Source organism: Elephas maximus, chromosome 10, assembly GCF_024166365.1.
Source record: "Elephas maximus indicus isolate mEleMax1 chromosome 10, mEleMax1 primary haplotype, whole genome shotgun sequence".
Lineage (NCBI taxonomy): Eukaryota > Metazoa > Chordata > Mammalia > Proboscidea > Elephantidae > Elephas > Elephas maximus.
In genome coordinates this window covers 6,684,765-6,708,689 of record NC_064828.1, presented here as the reverse complement: position 1 = coordinate 6,708,689, position 23,925 = coordinate 6,684,765, and the positions used below count along the sequence as shown (strand labels likewise).

General features: G+C 39.1%; 1 protein-coding gene across 8 annotated transcripts in view; it reads right to left on the bottom strand.

Annotated features, from left to right (window-relative positions):
- The window catches only part of CEP152 (centrosomal protein 152), a 143,236-nt gene that overhangs the window by 49,355 nt on the left and 69,956 nt on the right, over window positions 1–23,925 (bottom strand). For 6 of the 8 annotated variants that reach the window (XM_049898550.1, XM_049898552.1, XM_049898547.1 and 3 more), the window contains exon 13: window positions 5,027–5,240. In XM_049898550.1, the coding sequence (XP_049754507.1) occupies window positions 5,027–5,240 (214 nt within the window). The remainder of the gene's footprint in view (window positions 1–5,026; window positions 5,241–23,925) is intronic. The other 2 variants (XM_049898551.1, XM_049898555.1) reach the window with 1 other exon arrangement.

The window sequence follows — 23,925 nt, the reverse complement described above, 5'->3', positions numbered from 1 at the left end:
GGGATACAAATCTAGTTCCTAACTTTCCCCTTTTCACTTGCCTTCTTTTCCCAGAAGCCACTTCTACTACCCTACTACCTTACCCAAAGAATACCTACTTGGTTAGCTTCTCTCCAGATTTGGGAGTACTACTGCGATTTCTTTGTGGAGCCCTGGTGGTGCGGTGGTTAAACACTGGGCTGCTAACAAAAAGGTTGGTTCAAACGTACCAGCTGCTCCCTGGAAACCCTATGGGGCAATTCTACTCTGTCCTATAGGGTGTCTAGGAGTTGGAATCAACTCAAAGGCAATGGGTTTAGTGAGTTTTTTAGGGGTTTCTGCTAAATCACGCGAATGGCTTTCATGTTTTTCTTTGACCTCCACTTTTTTAAGTTTATGATACTTGCCTGTGCTTCCTTCTTAGTTGTTACTGGCGTGTCTTTCATTAGGTGAATGAAAGCAACAAGCTGATGTACTGAAAACCTTTTACAGCTAGATTTTACACTCAGCTCAGACGCCATCATGCTAGGCACCCGGGTCTAGGTAAGCCTTGTCAGCACAGGACCCTCAAGAATGTCTTTAAGAAGAGAAGTACCACTTGAATGTCACAACAAATGTTCTAGGATACTGAACACATGTTATCTTCAAGAACACATGAAATTTAACACAGCTACTCTCTCTGATTCCTATGTCTAAAAAGATTCTAGCCAGAATCCTTCTGAATTGGCTATTGAACACAGCCTATCAGAGTACGGCTTTAACCACAGTCCGTGGTAGGGTAAGATCTTTACTCTGTATCAGGTGGCACAGACACTGTGTTTTATTTCTTATGCTCTCAAATGGCACAGTGCAGACGTAGGCTCTGGCTGCTAGTAAACTAGTCTGGTTGTACTAAGGCCTTTAGCACATTCTACCTCAACAGCCCAGTTGATTAGTCAGAATAAGAGGCATAATATTTGATCCATTCCCAATCATTGCAGAGTACTACAATTTTCATCCCATACTCCCCTGGAAATGTCATAAAGCAACATTTTCTGGTTTTGTACAGAAACAATTTTATCATTATAGATAAGGTTCCTGAGGTAGACTGAACTCAGCTTTAAACAACCTGCTATGAGTACTCACGTGACATAAGAGCAAAAACCTGTAACTCTCTGTAGTAATTTTCAATTGCACTATTAGATGGATATAAATAAACATAAACTGAACTAACCCGTTGCCGTCAAGTCGATTTCAACTAATAGCGATCCTAAAGGGCAGAGCAGAACTGCCCCATTGGGTTTCCAAGGAGCGGCTGATAGAACTGCTGACCTTTTGGTTAGCAACTGAGCTCTTAACCACTTCGCACCAGGGCTCCTAAAAGGTACTACAAGATATATATAAAGCAATAAATACATCAGTATCTTTAAGATGTTCCCACAAGAAATATGGCAAACAGACTACACAGTAAATATTTTTACTTAGAGAGGCTTTAGGGGGAGGATTTTGATGACCCAGTGCTCTTTAAAAAGATGTCAAGGGAAGTTTGAAACAATGTATTATTTCTTTTAATATATTTCCCTACAGCTAGCAGGGAAATACAAAATCAATTCATTAACCTCAGGATTGGATACAAGCTATGATGATTTTTGGTAAAAATTGTGACATCATTAAAGATTTCAGAAAGGGTGAACTTGTATAATCCAGATTTCTAATGACATACCCAGTCTGTAGTCACACCAACTTACATACTACTAATCATGGCTGAAATGTCTTTTCTACCTTCTCTCCTGAATTTGTCCTTCAGGACAGAGATCAAACGTCCTCTCCTAAATGGCTTCATTAAGGTCACCTTATCATCCCACCCCAACCCAAGTGTCATGGATTGAATTGTGTCCCCAAAATTAGGTGTCAACTTGGCTAGGCCATGGTTCCCAGTATTGTGTGGTTCTCCTCCATTTTGTGATCTGATGTAGTTATCCTCCATTTTATGATGTGTTGTAAATTGCCACCTCTGTATGTTCAGGATCAGTGTGGGGTATATCCTGAGTCACAGCCTTACAAGAGGGTGTGATTCGAGTCACAACCTTCCTTGAGTTACACCCTTGCTTGAGTCACACCTTTCATCTTACAAGAGACAAAAGGAGAGAAGAGAGCGACTTCACAACCACCAAGAGAAAAGAGCCAGGCACAGAGTGCATCCTGTGGACCCAGGATTCCCTATGCTGAGAACCTCCTAGACCCAGGGGATGACTGAAGTGAAGGTACACAGAGATCTCCAAGGAACGCTGGGCCCACAGATGTTGAAAGGAGACAAGGACCTTCCCCTAGAGCTAGTGCCCTGAATTTGGACTTCTAGCATCCTAAACTGTAAGAGAATAAATTTATTTGTTAAAGTCATCCACTTGTGGTATTTGTTACAGCAGCACTAGATAACAAAGACACCAAGTTATTTATTCCTTCTGATAGCTCTTTGTTCATAATTACTATCACCCTTATTACACAGGAGCCCTGGTGGTGCAGTGTTTAAGAACTATGGCTGATAACAAAAAGGTCGGCAGTTTGAATCCACCAGCCACTCCTTGGAAATCCTATGGGGCACTTCCACTATGTCCTATAGAGTCACTATGAGTTGGAATCAACTGGATAGCAATGGGTTTATTACACAAATAGACGCCCATCTCTGTATATAATCTGTGCTGTTAAACATGGTAGCTCTTAGCCACACATGGCAGTTGAGCGCTTGTTATGTGTCTGGTCCAAAATGAAACGTGCTGTAAGTGTAAAATGCATGCCAAATTTCAAGGACTTAGTACCAAAAAAAAAAAAAACCTCATTAAGAATTTTTATATTGATTACATGTTCAAATGAGAATATTTTACATATATTAGGTTGAATAAAACATACTATAAAAATTGATTTTACTTCTTATTTTAACGGGACTATTAGAAAATTTAAATTACACGTATTTCTACTGGACAGTACTGCTCTAGATTCTAAGTTCCTCCATGGAATGGCCTTTGTTTCTTTCATCACTGAATCCCACAAAACCTTGTACAGCAAAGCTTTAAAAAACAAGAGAACAAAAAATACACATATGCTTAAATTAACTGATTTGCTCTTCCTCCGCATACCTTCCAACCACGCCTTCTGACTTACAGACTAAATAAAAAAGATGTAAGAAATAAGAGGCAATGGTAAAGCTTGAAGTTGTTCGTGGGCTAAATTTTATGACGACGAGCTTGAGTATTTTTTTTTAAACCATTTTAGTTACTACATCCCCCTTCCCCCATCTAGCAAGTGGGTCAATAAATGCATTAATTTAACAAATATTTACTGAGAAAAGATGCAGAAAATTATCAAGACAATATTCCCAAGAATTCCCTATATAATAACTGAAACAGAAAAGACACAAGCAAGAAGGGGTGAAAAAACAGAGTTTAGATGTAGAAGTTGAGAAAACACCTTGGCAAAAGAGCAGCTGGACAAAAAGGGTACTCTGCTATGGGATGGCTTTATTTGATCTCCTGATCAACCAGACCGCAGAAGTAGAGGAAGCCTACAGAAACAACACAAGACATGCCCACCATCAACTGCCACGCACAGACTGGCACGTCCGTGCAGCAAACGCCATCAGAACCTGCATCACAGAGCAAGGAAAGCAGCCAGACGAGTTAAGGACCAGACTCAAAATCGCGTTCCTATTCTCCTAAATCTTGGGCTTTGATGAAGCTTAAATTAATCAACTCCAATCTCCTCACACAAATAGAGACACAATCTGTCGTTCTCACCTGTTTTAAGAAACACATGGAAACAATTAAGACGGTTTGATTTAAGATGTTAACTCAGCCCTAGAAGAGGAGTGGGGCTTCTCACTTGGTTATTAAAACTGAAATTAATGTTGTACTCATCAAACACAGTTACTCAGGAAAGGAAACCAGCCTTGACAGAGCTTTAGAACACACTGTTATTTCTGCAAAACAAATGAGCCACAATTAGGATTCCATTATAATATGCATCACAGAAGGACTGTTTTAGTGAACACAGCTCCCAGTTAAAGAAATCAGTAGATAAACGTACTGAAGCAGGAAGTAAAGCGTTCTCTCAGTACAGGAGGAAAAGGAACACACCATCTACACTCATCTTTCCCTTTCCTCTCCACAGTTATCAGGTCTTTGATGCATTATTTTCCATTGGGAGAACGGATGGGCTGGGATTTGTGAAATACGGAAGGGTGAAAAGGGCAGCGGTTAAAGGAGGGTAGCCCTGAGGACCTCTCAGATAACACGATCTTGTGGAGATTACCTCGGCCTATTTACTAGTCAACGTCTGGGTGGCGCAAGAGGTTTACAACCGCCTGCGAACCTAAAGGTTGGCGGCTAAGACCCACCCAGCGGTGCCACGGAAGAAAGGCCTGCTCATCTGCTGTCATAAAGATCACAGCCACGAAAACCCTCTGGAGCAGTTTTCCTCGGTGACACGTGGGGTTGTCATGAGCCGGAATCGACGCAACAAGCCCGATTTGCCTCTGAATTGATTAGTTGTGTGTTTTCGCATCAACTTGCCTTAGGATTAACTCTGTAGCCTCCCAGCCTCATGATGGATTTCAGCTTTCTGATTCTGTGACTCTGACATCTCAGCTTGAGATTCCGCGCCCCTCCCATCTGTACCTCTACAAACATAATTTACTTATATAAAACGACTCTTGTTATAGGAACATGAGTCAGAGAACTTTCAGACAAAGTGCTACAGGATTCTGCCGTGGAGATTTTATTTGAACTAGATTTTACAGCACTGTTGGTACAGGCCAAACCGGGAGAAACACAGGTTCCTTGCTGTGTAGAACGCTTCCTTGTGCTGTCATAAAGGAACCTGACCTAATTGACATCTCATTTGCTAGGTGCTGAGATTAACCAGAAAATATATTCCTTTAAGTGGCATTTCCTTCTTTGAACCTTACTTCTAAAAAAGGCAGAAGAACCTCTGAAAGCTGAAGTTTTAATTTAAATGTGTAAAATGTACACATTATCTTAATACTTTTTAAAAATAGCATTTTAACCTTACAAACCCAACAAACCTCGACCTCGATGTTTTTCTCAACCTTCTCCACTTGTTGGAGATCTTCAATCTTTTTATGACAGTCTTTGAGTTCATTTTGCAGCTGGGAAACCAGACGGCGCTTCACCGAGTTGCTACCCAGCAAGCGGTGTACTTCAGCCTTCAGCTTCAGAATGACTTCTTCTTTGGAAAGCTCTTCATTTGGGTCTTCTTGCTGCACAATGCTAATAGAGAAATTGTAATTTTTAAGATTAAATTTAGTAGGAAATCACGCATGGTTATTCCTTAAAAGTTACTAACCCCCTGCCACTGAGTCAATTCTGGCTCATAGCTACCCTATAGGACAGAATAGAGCTGCCCCAATGGGGTTTCCATGGCTGTAAATCTTTTCAGAAGCAGACTGCCTCATCTTTCTCCTGTGGAGCAGCTGGTGGGTTCGTACTGCCAACCTTTCGGTTAACAGCCTAGCGTGCCTTAAAAGCTACCAGCCATAGTGACACCCATGTTTTGTGACCTAGTACAACTATATTAGTATCTCAGAACAATCTTAAGCTTTGTCATACACAAAGGTACTTTTGCCATGTCCCCTAATACAGAAATAACTTTATTCACAGGAAGACCATTTCCAGGCTTACACAGTTCTGCTGCCTCACTGTAAGGAGCTCAGCTCTGTGATCTTCAACATGGCTTGTTGCATTTTTGTTTTTGATAAATTGCAGGTGATATATGCATGCCTTTTATGACTCCAAAAGAAACAAAAATTAAGAAAAAAAAAGAGTATATACTAGCCATCCTAAACAATTCATATATCTCTTTCAATTTATTAAAACACAAGACTGGGTGAATATCTGAGCAACTGGAAAAAAAAATAACAGAAATAAAACCATGCTTAATTTCAACCCAATGTTAGCGTCAATAAATTTCAAAAACGTGATGAGAATTTCTGCTTCTTGCCACGATGGAAAAACAAGGACCAGACTTAGCCTCCTGCCTTCAGTAACTAGGAAACTAAATAAAATACATGAAACAATGGTTCCCAATCATTCAAACAGCTCAGAATAGGGATACTAAGAGAAGGGAAACAGACAAGGTAAGCCCTGTGGTTGCCCCATCCGTAGCACAGGGAAGGGAAACCCAAACAGAGCTTTGCAACCTCACGGAGTAGCAGAGAAAGAGTTCAGATTTGGGGAGATCAGATGCTAAAATTTGAGGGAGAAAACCCTGGGCCAGAGAGAGCTGCATATGGAGAGAGCTCTAGAGATCTGGGAGTGCTCATAAGGAAATTACCTTGAGGCCAGGGAAAGAACCGCAGGAAAGGAATGGGGCTGGGAAGGTAAATCTGGCCCTTGTTACTCCATCATGGCAAGAGGCAGAAATTCTCATTCCATTATTTGAAATCCAGATCAGGCTTAGCACAAACTTTAGTCTGAGGCTAATTTGGCCCCATAAGGGCAATACTTGATGCCGTGATTAATCTTCTTGTCTTAAAACAACAAGAAACTGATAAAATGTATGAAACAACAATTTCCAATCATTAGACAACAGGTAGTAGAGTACATATAGATCAATGGAACAGAATGGAGAGTACAGAAATACATCATAGATATATGGTCAATTGATTATCAACAAAGATTCCAAGACAATTCAATGAAGAACGAAAAGCTTTTCTGACAAATGGTGTTAGATTAACAGGACATCACTGAGGAAAAAAATGAACAACTTACTTTACAGCATACTCAGAAATTAACTCATAATGAATCAGGCTGAAATGTATGGGCTAGAACTATCAAACTTCAAGAAAAAAATAAGAAAAAATTTTGTGACCTTGTTTCAGGAAAAAAGAAATAATAAAACATAAGAACCACGAACTGTAATAGAGAAAACTGATAAATCGGAATTCACAAAATTTCTTTTGTGAGCTCTTCAAAAGACATGATTCAGAAAAGGAAAAGGCAACCAGAGACCGGAGGAAAATGTTTGTAGCACACATATGAAACAAAGGGCTTCTGTCTTGGAATATGTAAAGAGCTCTCATAATTCAACAATAAGACAAAGAACTCCGTTAAAAAAAAAAAATAGGCAAAGGATTTCAATAAACACTTCATCAATCAATATGTACAAATGGCAAATGTGTACATTAGAAAAAAGAGAAAACAAAGCACATCAAAAAATGCTTAACATCATTAAAAAAACAAACCAAACTCACTGCCAAGGAGTCAATTTTGAGTCATGGCAACCCCATGTGTTACAGAGAACTGCTCTATTGGTTTTCTCGGCTGTAATCTTTACAAAAGCAGATTGCCAAGCCTTTCTTCCATGGCACCACTGGGTAGGTTCAAATCCCCAATCTTTAAGTTAGTAGTTGAGCACAAACTGTTTTATGCCCCCAGGGACGCTTTAACATCATTAGTCATTAGGTAAATATAAAACTAAAAGCACAACGATACACCCTACACATGCACTAGAATGGCTCTAATTCAAAAGACTGAGGGTACCAAGCTTTGGCAACGATGTGCAACAACTGGAATTCTCACACACTGCTACTGGTAATATGAAAGGGTACAGCCACTTTGGAAAAGAGCATTTGTAGTACTGGTATCTAAACACAGCTCCTCTATTTTGGGAATGCAACCATAGAAGAGAAAGCAATTTGGAGCATAAGTGGAAAGGAAGAGGAGAAACCCAAAAGATAATGAAAAAATTATTACAATCAATGAGAAAAGCAACAAGTTATAACACAATGTATAGAAATCATATATACAAACAATAGCCAGTTAGAAAAAATAAGGGAAAAGAACACCCTGTTTAAAATAATTAAGCATCAATTTAACAAGAAGTGTGCAAAACCTAAATGTGGAAAACTTTAAAAACATTCTTGAAAAACATAAAACATATTTAAACAAATGGAAAGACATGTTAAGTTCTCCAGTTAAAAAAGTTCAATGTTGTACAAATGTCAACTCAATCTTCTCTAGGTGATTGTATATATTTAATGCAAATGTAATCAAAATACTATGAGGAATTTTATCCTGGAGTAGGACAAGTTAATTACAAAGTTCTTTCTGAAAAATAAACAAGCTAGAATAACCTGAAAAACCCTAACAAAAATAGCACTTCTAAATAGATGGTAAAACTGAAGTATAAGGCTAAATACAGATTTTAGAAGACAGCACAGGAGAGTATTTTCATGGCCCCAAGGTAAGGTAAGGAAATGTTTCTTAGATGGAACACAACAAGCAGTAACTATGAAGACAGAAATACTTTACTAAACTGAAGTCAGGAACTTGTGTTCATTAAAAGACATATTAAGTGAGTGAAAAGGCAAACCCCTTACATATAAAATACACACACAAACAAGCAGCCAATAAACATAATAGGCATATTTTTTCAAAAGAAGCTCAACCTCAGTAACGATCCAGAAAATGCAGTATCACTACACAGAAAACGGCTAAAAACAGAAGACTGACAACATCGTGTTGAGAAGAAAACGGAGCAACATGAACTTTCACACTCTTTTGGTGGGGCGTAAACTGGCACAATCACTTTGGAAAGCAGCTTGGCACCGTCTATTAAACATACATACTACAAGCAATTCCACTTCTAGGGATACATTCAACAGAAATGCCTGCACATGGCACCAAGAAGCAAGCTAAGAATCTATGAACAACAGAGTACAAAATAAACTGTGATATATTCATACAAAAAGATACACACACACACATACACATACACATTGACATGAAAATGAATGAGCTATAGCAACATGCTACATGAATCTTGCCAATAAAATGTTGAATGAAAAAGAACCTATAAGTAACATCATACTTAATGGAAAAAGACCGAATGCTTTCCTCTAATATCGGGTACAAGACAAGTATGTCCAATCTTACCACTTCTAAACTTCTAAACAACATTATTCTGGTATTGTAGCCAGAGCAATTGAGCAAGAAAAAGAAATAGAAGGCATTCAGACTGGAATGAAAGAACTCTCTCTATCTGCAGATAGCATGACCTCATATATAAAAAACCCTGAAGAATTCACTAAAAAAACGATTTGAACCAATAAGTGAATTCAGCAATGTAGCAGGATACCAGACCAATTATATTTCTAAATGCTGTTGCTGTTAGGTGCTGTGGAGTTGGTTCCGACTCACAGCGACCCTACACACAACAGAATGAAACACCATCCAGACCTGCACAATCCTCACAACTGTTGCTGTGCTTGAGCCCACTGTTGCAGCCACTGTGTCAACCCATCTCATTGAGGGTCTTCCTCTTTTCCACTGACCCTCTACACTTTACCAAGCATGATGTCCTTCTCCAGGGACTGATCCTCCTGACAACAAGTCCAAATTATATGAGACGAAGTCTTGCCATCCTTGCTTCCAAGGAGTATTCTGGTTGTGCTTCTTCCCAGACAGATTTGTTTGTCCTTCTGGCAGTCCACGGTGTATTCAATACTCTTTGCCAACACCACAATTCAAAGGCGTCAATTCTTCTTCGGTCTTCCTTATTCATTGTCCAGCTTTTGCATGCATATGAGGTGATGGAAAACACCATGGCTTAGGTGAGGCGCAAATTAGTCCTCAGGGTGACATCTTTACTTCTTAACACTTTAAAGAGATCTCCTGCAGCTGATATACCCAATGCAATGCGTCTTTTGATTCCAGACTGCTACTTCTATGGGTGTTGATTATGGATCCAAGTAAAATGAAATTCTTGACAACCTCAATCTTTTCTCTGTTTATCACAATGTGGCTTATTTGTCCAGTTTGTTATGACCCACAGTCAAATGCCTTAGCATAGTCAATAAAACACAGGTAAACATCTTTCTGGTATTTTCTGCTTCCAGCCAGGATCCATCTGATATCAGCAATGATATCGCTGGTTCCACGTCCTCTTCTAAATTCAGCTTGAATTTTTGGCAGTTGATGTACTGCTGCAGCCACTTTTGAATGATCTTCAACAAAATTTTGCTTGCATGTGATATTAATGATATTGTTTGATAATTTCCGCTTTCAGGTGGATCACTTTTCTTGGGAAGAGCATAAATATGAATTTCTTCCAGTTGGTTGGCCAGGTAGCTGTCTTCCAAACTTCTTGGCATAGACGAGTGAGCATTTCTAAGGCTGCATCCATTTGTTGAAACGTCTCAATTGGTATTCTGTCAATTCCTGGAGCATTGTTTCTTGCCAGTGCCTTCAGTGTAGCTTGGACTTCTTCCTTCAGTATCATCAGTTCCTGATCATATGTTACCTCCTGAAATGGTTGAATGTTGACAAATTCTTTTTGGTATAGTGATTCTGTGTATTCCTTCCATCTTCTTTTGATGCTTCCTGCGTGGTTTAATATTTTCCCCATGGAATTCTTCAGTATTGGAACTCGAGGCTTGAATTTTTTCTTCAATTCTTGCAGCTTGAGAATTGCTGAGTGTGTTCTTCCCTTTTGGTTTTCTATCTCCAGGTCTTTGCACATGTCATTATAATACTTTGTCTTCTCAAACCACTCTTTGAAATCTTCTGTTCAGCAGTTTTATTTCACTTTTTCCTTTTGCTTTAGCTGCTTGAGGTTCTAGATTATAAATATAAATAATCCAAAAATGAAATTAAGAAAATAATCCAGCAAAAAGAATGAAATACTATCATGGATTGAATTGTGTCCCCCAAAAATATGTGTATCAATTTGGCTAGGCCATGAGTCCCAATATTGTATGATAGTCCACCATTTTGTCATCTGATGTGATTTTCCTATGTGTTGGAAATCCTACCTCTGTGATGTTAATGAGGTGGGATAGGCTGCAGTCATGTTAGTGAGGCAGAACTCAATCTACAAGATTGGATCATGTCTTGAGCCAATCTCTTTTGAGATAGAAGCAAGCAGAGAGATGGGAGAACCTCATACCACCAAGAAAGCGGCACTGGGAACAGAGTATGTCCTTTGGACTTGAGATTCCTGCATGAAGAAGCTCCTGCTAGTCCAGAGGAAGACTGATGACAAGGACCTTCCTCCAGAGCTGACAGAGAAAGCCTTCCCCTCGAGCTGACACCCTGAATTTGGACTTCTAGCCTACTAGACTGTGAGAGAATAAACTTCAGTTTTTTAAAGCCATCCACTTTTGATTATTTCTGTTACAGCAGCACTAGATGACTAAGACAAGTACCTAGGAATAAACTTAAGAAATACAACACTTGTACACTGAAAACTACAAAACACTGCAAAAAGAAATTAAAGATCTAAATAAATGGAAAGACATCTCACATTCAGGGATCAGAGGACTTAACATTAGTAAGGTGGCAATGTTCCTCAAATTGATCTACAGATGCAATGCAATCCATATCAAAATCTCAGGTGGCTTCTTTGCCGATTCTAAAATGCATACGGAAACACAACAAACCCAGGATAGCCACCACAGTACCGGAAGTATAGAACAAAGTTGGAAGATTTCCACTTCCCAATTTCAAACCAACTACAAAGCTACAATAATCAAGACAGTGAAGTATTGTAACAAGGACAGGCATATCAGATCAATGGAGCAGAACTGAGAGTCCAGAAATAAACCTCATATTGACGGTCAATTGATTTTCAACAAGGGTGCCAAGAAAATTCAATGGGGAAAGAATATCTTTTCAACAAATGGTACTGGGACAACTAAGTATTCACACACAAAGGAATGAATTTGGATCCCTACCTCACACCATATACAAAAATTAGTCCAAAATGAACCACAGACCTAAATGTAAGAGCTAAAACCATAAAACTCTTAGAAGAAAACATAGGAGTAAACCTTTGTGACCTTCGGTTAAGCAATTGTTTCTTGGATACTACACCAAAAGAACAAGTGACATAAGTGCAAATAGATAAATGAGATTTCATCAAAATTAAAAACTTTTGTGCTTCAAAGGACAGCATCATGAGAGTGAAAAGACAACCCACAAAATGGAATAAAATATTGGCAAATCATATATCTCACAAGAGATTTGTATCAAGAATATATAAAGAACATTTACAACTTGTAATGGTTAATTTTATGGGTCAACTTGGCTAGATTATGGCACCCAGCTGTTGGGTCAAAACAATAATCTAGAAGCTGTATTGAAGCAGTTACATGTGATTAAAGCAGTTCGCCTCAAACAAAGCAGATTACTCTCCGCGGTGTAGGTAGGCCTCATCCAATCAGTTCAAGGCCTTTAGAGCAAAAAGGAAGTTTTCCTTAGGGTATATTCTGCCTCTGAAAAAAAAAAGGAGGCAGAATCTAGACCGTAAATATACACCTTGCCAGAACTCCTTCACTCTTTACTCTTCCCATCACCAGACCTATGGATTTTGTGACACAAGACTGCAGGAATCTTTTCCCTGTCACCTGACATATAAATTTTGGGACACAAAACTGATGGAATAGTCAGCCTGTCATCTGAACTGCATAGTTTGGACCTGTCAGCCCTCCACAATCAACATGAGACAGAAAGTAGATTGGCGCTTGTCTGAAGCCAGGAGGTGAGCAAAAACCATTGCAGCAGAGTCAATTCTGGCTCATAGTGACCCTGTAGGACAACGCAGAACTGCCCCACAGGGTTTCCAAGGCTGTAACCTTTATGGGAGGATGGAGCAGCTGGGGCAAAACAGGCTACTTTTCCTCATTTCTAAAGTCTAAGCTAAAGGTCTTACTGTTAGCTTATTGGTTTCCTTCAGTATGGATTAAACCTTAACATAAGAGAAAACAAAAATCCTCACAACTGGGCCAATAAGCAACATCATGACGAATGGAGAAAAGAGTGAAGTTGTCAAGGATTTCATTTTATTTGGATTCAAAATTGATGCCCATGGAGACAGCAGTCAAGAAATCAAAAAATGTATTGCATTTGGCAAATTCACTGCAAAAGGCCTCTTTAAAGTGATAAAAAGCAAAGGACTAAGGTGTGCCTGACCCAAGCCATGGTATTTTCAAGTGCCTCATATGCATGTGAAAGCTGGACAATGAACAAGGAAGACCAAAGGAGAATTGATGACTTCGAATTCCAGTGTTGGTGAAAAATATTGAATATACCATGGACTGCCAAAAGAACAAACAAATCTGCCTTGGAAGAAGTACAGCCAGAATGCTCCTTAGAAGTGAGGATGGAGAGACTTCGTCTCGCATACTTTGGACATGTTATCAGGAGGGACCAGTCCCTGGAGAAGGACATCATGCTTGGTAAAGTAGAGGGTCAGCAAAAAAGAGGAAGACCCTCAATGAGGTGGACTGAGACAGTGACTGCAACAATGGGCTCAAACACAGGAACCACTGTGAGGATGGTGCAGGACCAGGCAGTGTTTCATTCTGTTGTTTCGTTTTGGGGTTGCTATGAGTCAGAACTGTCTGGATGGCACCTAACAACAACATTTATTCAAGAAGTATAAAAGAACAACGCACCTTCCCACAGTTTGAGATGTGATAAAGTAACTCAGAGCAGAACGTTCACTTTGCTCAGTTAACAAATTATGCATCCCTATTTCTTTTCTTACTGAATGCCGATCGCTGAAATAGCACATCCTATGCTCCTGCCGGGAGCCAGGTCAGAGAGCAGAGAAAGTGCTTAGTAAAATAATTTTCTCTTCTGTCCTCAGAAGGGAAAATGCCAGCGGTGGTGACAAGGCATAAGGCTTACTACTGAGCTCTGTGGAAGTCAGTTCCCCTAAAGCCAAATAAACTGTAGTCCGTTATGAAGCCTGCTGAGAAGACCAAAGAGAAAAAGCATTCCACTTGTTAAATGTTTATTATTTGAACTTAGCAGCCAACTATAATACTAGAAAGAGGAAGCTGTCTGCAAGCTGCATAGTGATTTAGCTACTCAAATTCCATGAATATAAAGTAGACTATTGAGGCTAAACCCTTATAAATTTACTAGGCGGTCGCTTAAGGGAGGTGGTAGCTTAAGGGAGGTGGTAGTTGGTAATATAAGCTTGGAGCCACTGACATCTGGGTTAGTGATTTGAAAGCAGCACCAGTCAACAAAGAACTAAAATTCTCAGCTCTGAGGAAACCACTGCTGCTTCTTATTCTAAGAGTCACAGTCCACCAGAGGAAAGGTACAGCGCTCCTCTCTCTCCTATATCTCCTTTAAATTTGATCTGACAATAAATGTTTTCAGTTTTCCTCAAAGCAAAATTATCATCTATTTGAATGCTAGTGGGTGGAATGACTACAAGTTAAACACTTTTCTCCCTTACTCTGTACTTCATTAGATGACTTTTCGCTGGCCCTCTGTGACTACTCACTCTGCACTTCCGTTCTGCACAGTCACCCCCCACTCTCAGCTGAATGCGTCCGACATTCTTTTTACTACAATAACGATCTGCTGTTGTGGGTTTAATTAATATCTACAGGAATATGCTTTTAGTTTCTATAAGATTTTGGTTACAAGTGCTAAATAAACAGAAAAGACAAAATTAGCAGAATATATTTTAATAGACATCATGATGAAGTAAGTCTATTTGAAAAGATAAATACGTGTATGGTAAATTTATTACTCGATTCTCAAGCTGATTGGGGAATAAACAAAGTAATAATGGAGGAAAAAAAATCTCTTTTTTAGCACGAACTAAATCTTTAATCCTCAAAAATCACACACATCAGCAGAATGAGGTTTAAGGCAAAAAGGCTTCACACTTTCACGTAAATATGAACTTCAGAAACAGGGCCTGGCACCTGAGGTTTTAGCATTCAAATAACAATTCTACCACTAATTGTCTCTGTCTTCGTGGGCAAAGGAGTTCACCTCTCTGAGCTCCACTTTGCCCAACTCTAAAAGAGATAATAGATCCTACATTTTTCACAAGATTGGGATGAGGATCAAGAATTTTTTACAAAGTATGCAACAAATTAAAAGTGTATTAATATAAAATGTGATCAATGATATATTTTAACAAGTCACATATTAAATAATTATTAATAATAATAGCTACCAAATAATCCATTAAATAACAATAATTTAATAATCATCATCCATTAAATATTAATAGCTGTCATTCAGTGCCTAGCATGTGCTAGGAAACATTCTGTCTCACTGTTCTTAAAATAGAATCCCATTGTTAAAATACATAACTTCTAAAATCTGCTGCAGAGCAACTCTTCGGGAGACTGGCATATTTGTGTTTAGCTGTATGACACGTAAAGCACAGAGGTAGTAAGCCCCTCCTTTGTACATCAAGTGCACCACTCAGCACCCAGTGCTTAGCTGCCTATAAGCGTGTCTTTCTATCCCTAGACAAAACAGAAGCCCCTGGGGGAGGCGTCTTCTGTCTCTATTCCAGAGCCTGGCACAGCACCTTCCACACAGCAAGTACTTCTGAAAGGACAGTCTCTCCTTCACTCATCCTGTGTTCGTGACAGCTAAAAATCTACCTCTTCCCCTATCAGCGCTTGCTCCCTATCAGCCTCTGTGAGGAACACTACAGCACCCTCTTCCATAAGCTTGCTAAAATGTCTGTATTAAGTAGTGGTACAAAAGACAGGGCGTTCCTGGGTGGTGCAAAAGGTCAGCAGTTCAAACCCACCCGGAAGTACCTTGAAAGACATGAGTCAGAATCAACTTGATTACAACAACAAAAGACAGAGTATCTTTTTTATTAAAAGTAAGGTCACAGTAAGGTTCCCAGGAAAAATTAATGTTTATGTTCTCATATACCATTGACAAATGCAAGCTACCTGCTTGCAACATACAGTGTTAATATATAAAAAGGTAAGCCTTCACATTAAAAGTTAAAACAGTGTTTTCAAATTGACTTTGTATAATTTAACTAAACCATTTTAATGAAACTGATGTACATACTTGATGTTGAAGATATTAGTATAATATCAATACTTCAGGATTCTGTTCATTTTGGTTTCTGGTATTTATACTTCATTAAAAACTACTAAAACAGGCTGTTCTGTCCTATGTTCAAGAACCTCTACTTAACCTATTATACCACCAGAGTACTCAAAACAGCCTGGTACTGGTACAACAACAGATACATGGACCAATGGAACAGAATTGAGAATCCAGGCATAAATCCATTCACATATAAGCAGTTGATATTTGACAAAGGCCCCAAAACAGTTAAATGGGGAAAAGACAGACTTTTTAACAAATGGTCCTGGCATAACTGGATATCCAACCACAAAAAATGAAACAGGACTCACACCTCACACCATGCACAAAAACGAGCTCAAAATGGATCAAAGACCTAAATATAAAATTTAAAACGATAAAGATCATGGAAGAAAAAATAAGGACAACGTTAGGAGCCCTAATACATGGCATAAACAGTATACAAAACATTACTAACAATGCAGAAGAAAAACTAGATAACTGGGAACTCCTAAAAATCCAATGCCTATGCTAATCCAAAGACTTCACCAAAAGAGTAAAAAGATTACCTACAGACCGGGAAAAAGTTTTTAGCTATGACATTTCCGATCAGCGCCTGATCTCTAAAATCTACACAATACTGCAAAAACTCAACTACAAAAAGACAAATAACCCAATTAAAAAATGGGCAAAAGATATGAACGGACACTTCACTAAAGAAGACATTCAGGTAGCTAACAGATACATGAGGAAATGCTCACCATCATTAGCCATTACAGAAATGCAGATCAAAACTACAATGAGATTTCTTCTCACTCCAACAAGGCTGGTATTAGTCGAAAAAACACAAAATAATAAATGTTGGAGAGGCTGTGGAGAGATTGGAACACTTATACACTGCTGATGGGAATGTAAAGTGGTAAAACCAGTTTGGAAGTTGATTTGGCACTTCCTTAAAACGCTAGAAATAGGGGGCCAAGATGGCTGACTAGGTAGAAACTACCTCGGATCCCTCTTGCAGGAAAGACTCAGAAAAACAAGTGAATCGATCACAGACATGACAATCTACGAACCCTGGCCATCAAACACAGATCTAAAGAGTTGACCAGAGGGACACAGACTGAGAACGAGCAACTGTGGGGAACCAGCGACTGTTTTCGGAGCCTGGAGCCAGCGCCCCAGTCAGAAAACCTTGGCGCCGGGCTTTGGACTGGGCGCAGGGGAGCTGAGCACATCATCCTGAGACGGCGCAAACACGGGACACAGCCCTAGCCCCCAGAAGTGACCTCGGGGAAAGCCCAACCAGTGCACGCAGACAGCGCAGCGACGCGGCTGACAGGAGAAGTCACCAGGAGGCAGCGACTGGTTTTGGAGCCTGGAGTGTGGCGTCCCAGCCAGGGAACCTTGGCGCTGGGCTTTGGACTGGGAGCAGAGGAACTGACCACGGCTTCTGAGACAGCACAAGAACAGGACGCGGGCCTGACCCTCGGAGGCAATCTTGACCCAGCCAACGCACGCAGGCTACACACCCCTCGGGAATCTCAGATAAAACAGTCATCACCAAGCAAGATAAGTAACTTTGTCTATATTCCAGGGTGCTACACTCTCCTATCTATCTGATCCCTTCCCTCCCCTTCCCAGGCGGCTTCATTAACACTGGAATATCCTGAGCCAGAGAGTGAAGTGCTCTGCAGTTTTTTTTTTTTTTTTTGGTCTTTTCCTAACCCATTCTCCTGGCCTGAGAAGAGCAGCTACAAAAAACCCAGGGACCAAAAATCCTTCCCTGACTTCCCAAAATTGGACTAAAAATACAGAACCAGCTCCAGCCAAGCATATGAGATGCACAGTCTTTGGCTTTCATCCCTACAGGGAACAAGGTGGCTACTATAATGCAAAGGCAATTCTGATAGGGATATGACTGTTTTAGTGGATTACCGGAAAGACAAGTTTCCCAGGTCTGATATCTCTGCGTATTAAACAGAGCCCTCACTGACCCACAACGGGGTACTGAGGGCTGAAGCTCCCCCCAGACCACCTAGCCTCCTGCCTTAGGGGTCTGAAGATGGTGACACCTACCAATCTGTAGAGCTACTTGCATTGGGTGCCTAAGGTACAGCTACAGAGCCCACCCACCAAAGTGCTTTAGGAATAGAGACACACCTACCTCACTGGCACTTGGGAGAAGCCTGTCAGCATCCTACCCCCCCTGGAGTGTGACCCCCTGCTGCTACTAGAATCCGGTGCACACAACTATCACCACTACTCCTCTAGCTGGATAGGTGATAAGGTGCATCACACACTGGTGACCCAAAATCAGATTCTACTCAAGAATAGTGAATGGTCTCTTAGGCTTATATATCTGGTAACAGCCCTAACCAGCTGGTAATAGGACATAAGTGATTCAAGGGCTACAACAATCAAGACAGCGAAATCTAGTAGCCCATCTACGTATATTGAAAGAAAACAAAACAAGATAAGACTCAGTGAGCAAACATAAAATAAATCACTACAATATCTTATAGATGGCTCAGAGACAGCAGTCAATCTCAAACCACATAAAGAAGCAGACCATGATTGCTTCTACAACTCCCCAAATTGAAGAATCAAAATCTTCCCCAAATGAAGACACAATCCTGGAATTGCAAGATGCAGAATATAAAAAACTAATTTACAGAACGCTTCAAGACATCAGGGATGACCTCAGAAATGAAATAAGGCAATCTACAGAAAAAAAAAAAATTTTTTTTTTCTTCCACAGAAAAAGCTAAGGAACACACTGCTACAGCAGTTGAAGAACTCAAAAAGATTATTCAAGAACATACTGGAAAAATTAATAAGCTGCAAGAATCCATAGAGAGACAGCATTCAGAAATCCAAAACATTAACAGTAAAATTACAGAATTAGACAACTCAATAGGAAGTCAGAGGAGCAGAATCGAGGAATTGGAATGCAGAGTGAGAGACCTAGAGGATAAGGGAATTGACAACAATATAGCTGGAAAAAAATCAGATAAAAGAATTAAAAAAAAAAGAAGAAACCCTAAGAATCATGTGGGACTCTATCAAGAATAACTTGCGTGTGATTGGAGTTCCAGAACAGGGAGGGATAACACAAAATACAGAAAGAATAGTTGAAGATCTGTTGGCAGAAAACTTCCCTGACATGAAAGACGAAAGGATATCTATCCAAGATACTCATCGAACCCCATATAAGACTGATCCAAAAAGAAAATCACCAAGGCATATTATCATCAAACTTGCCAAAATCAAAGATAAAGAGAAAATTTTAAAAGCAGCCAGGGATAAAAGAAAGGTCTCCTACAAAGGAGAATCAGTAAGTTCAGACTACTCAGCAGAAACCATGCAGTCAAGAAGGCAACAGGATGACATATATAGAGCACTGAAGGAGAAAAACTGCCAGCCAAGGATCATATATCCAGCAAAACTCTCTCTCAAATATGAAAGTGAAATTAAAATATTTACAGATAAACACAAGCTTAGAGAATTTGCGAAAACCAAACCAAAGCTACAAGAAATACTAAAGGAAATTGTTTGGTCAGAAAATCACTAATATCAGATACCAGCACAACTCAAGGTCACAGAACAGAACATCCTGATATCAACTCAAATACGGAATCACAAAAACAAATTAAGATTAATTTTAAAAAGAAAAAAATGCTCAAAACAGGGAATCGTTGAAGTCAATATGTAAAAGATCACAATAATCAAAAAGAGGGACTAAATGCAGGAGGCACAGAACTGCCATATGGAGAGGAAAACAAGACGATATGGGGCAATACAAGTTAGGTTTTTACTTAGGAAAACGGGGGTAAATATTAAGGTAACCACAAAGAGGTCTAACAATTTCATAACTCAAAATAAAAACTAAGGAAACATAACGACTTAGCACACATAAATTCAACTACTATGAAAATGAGGAACACACAATTTACAAAGAAAAACATCTCAGCACAAAAAAGTAAGTGGAAAAATGAAATTGTCAAGAACACTTACTTATCTATAATTACGCTGAATGTAAATGGACTAAATGCACCAATAAAGAGACAGAGAGTGGCAGAATGGATAAAGAAACACGATCTGTCTATATGCTGCCTACAAGAGACACACCTTAGACTTAGAGACTCAAACAAACTAAAACTCAAAGGATGGAAAAAAGTATATCAAGCAAACAACTACCAAAAAAGATCAGGAGTAGCAATATTAATTTCTGACAAAATAGACTTTAAAGTTAAATCCACCACAAAGGATAAAGAAGGACACTACCTAATGATTAAACGGATAATTGACCAGGAAGATATAACCATATTAAATATTTATGCACCCAATGACAGCGCTGCAAGATACATAAAACAAACTTTAACAGAACTGAAAAGTGAGATAGACACCTCCACAATTATACTACGAGACTTCAACACACCACTTTCGGAGAAGGACAGGACTTCCAGTAAGAAGCTCAATAGAGACACAGAAGACCTAATTGCTACAATCAACCAAATTCACCTCATAGACTTATACAGAACACTCCACCCAACAGCTACAAAGTATACTTTTTTTTCTAGCACAAATGGAACATTCTCTAGAATAGACCACATATTAGGTCATAAAACAAACCTTTGCAGAATCCAAAACATCAAAATATTACAAAGCATCTTCTCAGACCACAAGGCCATAAAAGTGGAAATCAATAACAGAAAAATCAGGGAAAAGAAATCAAATACTTGGAAACTGAACAATACCCTGCTCAAAAAAGACTGGGTTATAGAAGACATTAAGGAGGGAATAAAGAAATTCATAGAATGCAACGAGAATGAAAATACTTCCTATCAAAACCTCTGGGACACAGCAAAAGCAGTGCTCAGAGGTCAATTTATATCGATAAATGCACACATACTTAAAGAAGAATAAGCCAAAATCAGAGAACTGTCCCTACAACTTGAACAAGTAGAAAGTGAGCAACAAAAGAATCTATCACGCACCAGAAGAAAACAAATAATAAAAATTAGAGCTGAACTAAATGAATTAGAGAACAGAAAAACAATTGAAAGAATTAACAAAGCCAAAAGCTGGTTCTTTGAAAAAATTAACAAAATTGATAAACCATTGGCTAGACTGACTAAAGAAATACAGGAAAGGAAACAAATAACCCGAATAAGAAATGAGAAGGACCACATCACAACAGAACCAAATGAAATTAAAAGAATCATTTCAGATTATTATGAAAAATTGTACTCTAACAAATTTCAAAACCTAGAAGAAATGGATGAATTCCTGGAAAAACACTACCTACCTAAACTAACACATTCAGAAGTTGAACAACTAAATAGACCCATAACAAAAAAAGAGATTGAAACGGTAATCAAAAAACTCCCAACAAAAAAAAACCCTGGCCCGGACGGCTTCACTGCAGAGTTCTACCAAACTTTCAGAGAAGAGTTAACACCACTACTTCTGAAGGTATTCCAAAGCATAGAAAATGACGGAATACTACCCAGCTCATTCTATGAAGCCACCATCTCCCTGATACCAAAACCAGGTAAAGACATTACAAAAAAAGAAAATTATAGACCTATATCCCTCATGAACATTGATGCAAAAATCCTCAACAAAATTCTAGCCAATAGAATCCAACAACACATCAAAAAAATAATTCACCCTGATCAAGTGGGATTTATACCAGGTATGCAAGGCTGGTTTAATATCAGAAAAACCATTAATGTAATCCATCACATAAATAAAACAAAAGACAAAAACCACATGATCTTATCAATTGATGCAGAAAAGGCATTTGACAAAGTCCAACACCCATTTATGATAAAAACTCTTACCAAAATAGGAATTGAAGGAAAATTCCTCAACATAATAAAGGGCATCTATGCAAAGCCAACAGCCAATATCACTCTAAATGGAGAGAACCTGAAAGCATTTCCCTTGAGAACGGGAACCAGACAAGGATGCCCTTTATCACCGCTCTTATTTAACATCGTGTTGGAAGTCTTAGCCAGGGCAATTAGGCTAGACAAAGAAATAAAAGGTATCCGGATTGGCAAGGAAGAAGTAAAGGTATCACTATTTGCAGATGACATGATTATATACACAGAAAACCCTAAGGAATCCTCCAGAAAACTACTGAAACTAATAGAAGAGTTTGGCAGAGTCTCAGGTTATAAAATAAACATACAAAAATCACTTGGATTCCTCTACATCAACAAAAAGAACACCGAAGAGGAAATAACCAAATCAATACCATTCACAGTAGCCCCCAAGAAGATAAGATACTTAGGAATAAATCTTACCAAGGATGTAAAACACCTATACAAAGAAAACTACAAAGCTCTACTACAAAGAAATTCAAAAGGACATACTTAAGTGGAAAAACATACCCTGCTCATGGATAGGAAGACTTAACATAGTAAAAATGTCTATTCTACCAAAAGCCATCTATACATTTAACGCACTTCCGATCCAAATTCCAATGTCATATTTTAAGGGGATAGAGAAACAAATCACCAATTTCATATGGAAGGGAAAGAAGCCCCGGATAAGCAAAGCACTACTGAAAAATAAGAAGAAAGTGGGAGGCCTCACCTTACCTGACTTCAGAACCTATCATACAGCCACAGTAGTCAAAACAGCCTGGTATTGGTACAACAACAGACACATACACCAATGGAACAGAATTGAGAACCCAGACATAGATCCATCCATGTATGAGCAGCTGATATTTGACAAAGGACCAGTGTCAATTAACTGGGGAAAAGATAGCCTTTTTAACAAATGGTGCTGGCATAACTGGATATCCCTTTGCAAAAAAATGAAACAGGACCCATACCTCACACCATGCACAAAAACTAACTCCAAGTGGATCAAAGACCTAAACATAAAGACTAAAACGATAAAGATCATGGAAGAAAAAATTGGGACAACCCTAGGAGCCCTAATACAAGGTATAAACAGAATACAAAACATTACCAGAAATGATGAAGAGAAACCCGATAACTGGGAGCTCCTAAAAATCAAACACCTATGCTCATCTAAAGACTTCTCCAAAAGAGTAAAAAGACCACCTACAGACTGGGAAAGAATTTTCAGCTATGACATCTCCGACCAGTGCCTGATCTCTAAAATCTACATGATTCTGTCAAAACTCAACCACAAAAAGACAAACAACCCAATCAAAAAGTGGGCAAAGGATATGAACACACATTTCACTAAAGAAGATATTCAGGCAGCCAACAGATACATGAGAAAATGCTCTCGATCATTAGCCATTAGAGAAATGCAAATTAAAACTACGATGAGATTCCATCTCACACCAGCAAGGCTGGCATGAATCCAAAAAACACAAAATAATAAATGTTGGAGAGGCTGCGGAGAGACTGGAACTCTCATACACTGCTGGTGGGAATGTAAAATGGTACAACCACTTTGGAAATCTATCTGGCGTTATCTTAAACAGTTAGAAATAGAACTACCATACAACCCAGAAATCCCACTCCTCGGAATATACCCTAGAGATACAAGAGCCTTCACACAAACAGGTATATGCACACCCATGTTTATTGCAGCTCTGTTTACAATAGCAAAAAGTTGGAAGCAACCAAGGTGTCCATCAACGGATGAATGGGTAAATAAATTGTGGTATATTCACACAATGGAATACTACGCATCGAAAAAGAACAGTGACGAACCTCTGAAACATTTCATAACATGGAGGAACCTGGAAGGCATTATGCTGAGCGAAATGAGTCAGAGGCAAAAGGACAAATATTGTATAAGACCACTATTATAAGATCTTGAGAAATAGTAAACCTGAGAAGAACACATACTTTTGTGGTTACGAGGGGGAGAGGAAGGGAGGGTGGGAGAGGGTTTTTTATTGATTAATCAGTAGATAAGAACTGCTTTAGGTGAAGGGAAAGACAACACTCAATACATGGAAGGTCAGCTCAATTGGACTGGATCAAAAGCAAAGAAGTTTCCGGGATAAAATGAATGCTTCAAACGTCAGCGGAGCAAGTGCGGGGGTCTGGGGAACATGGTTTGCGGGGACTTCTAAGTC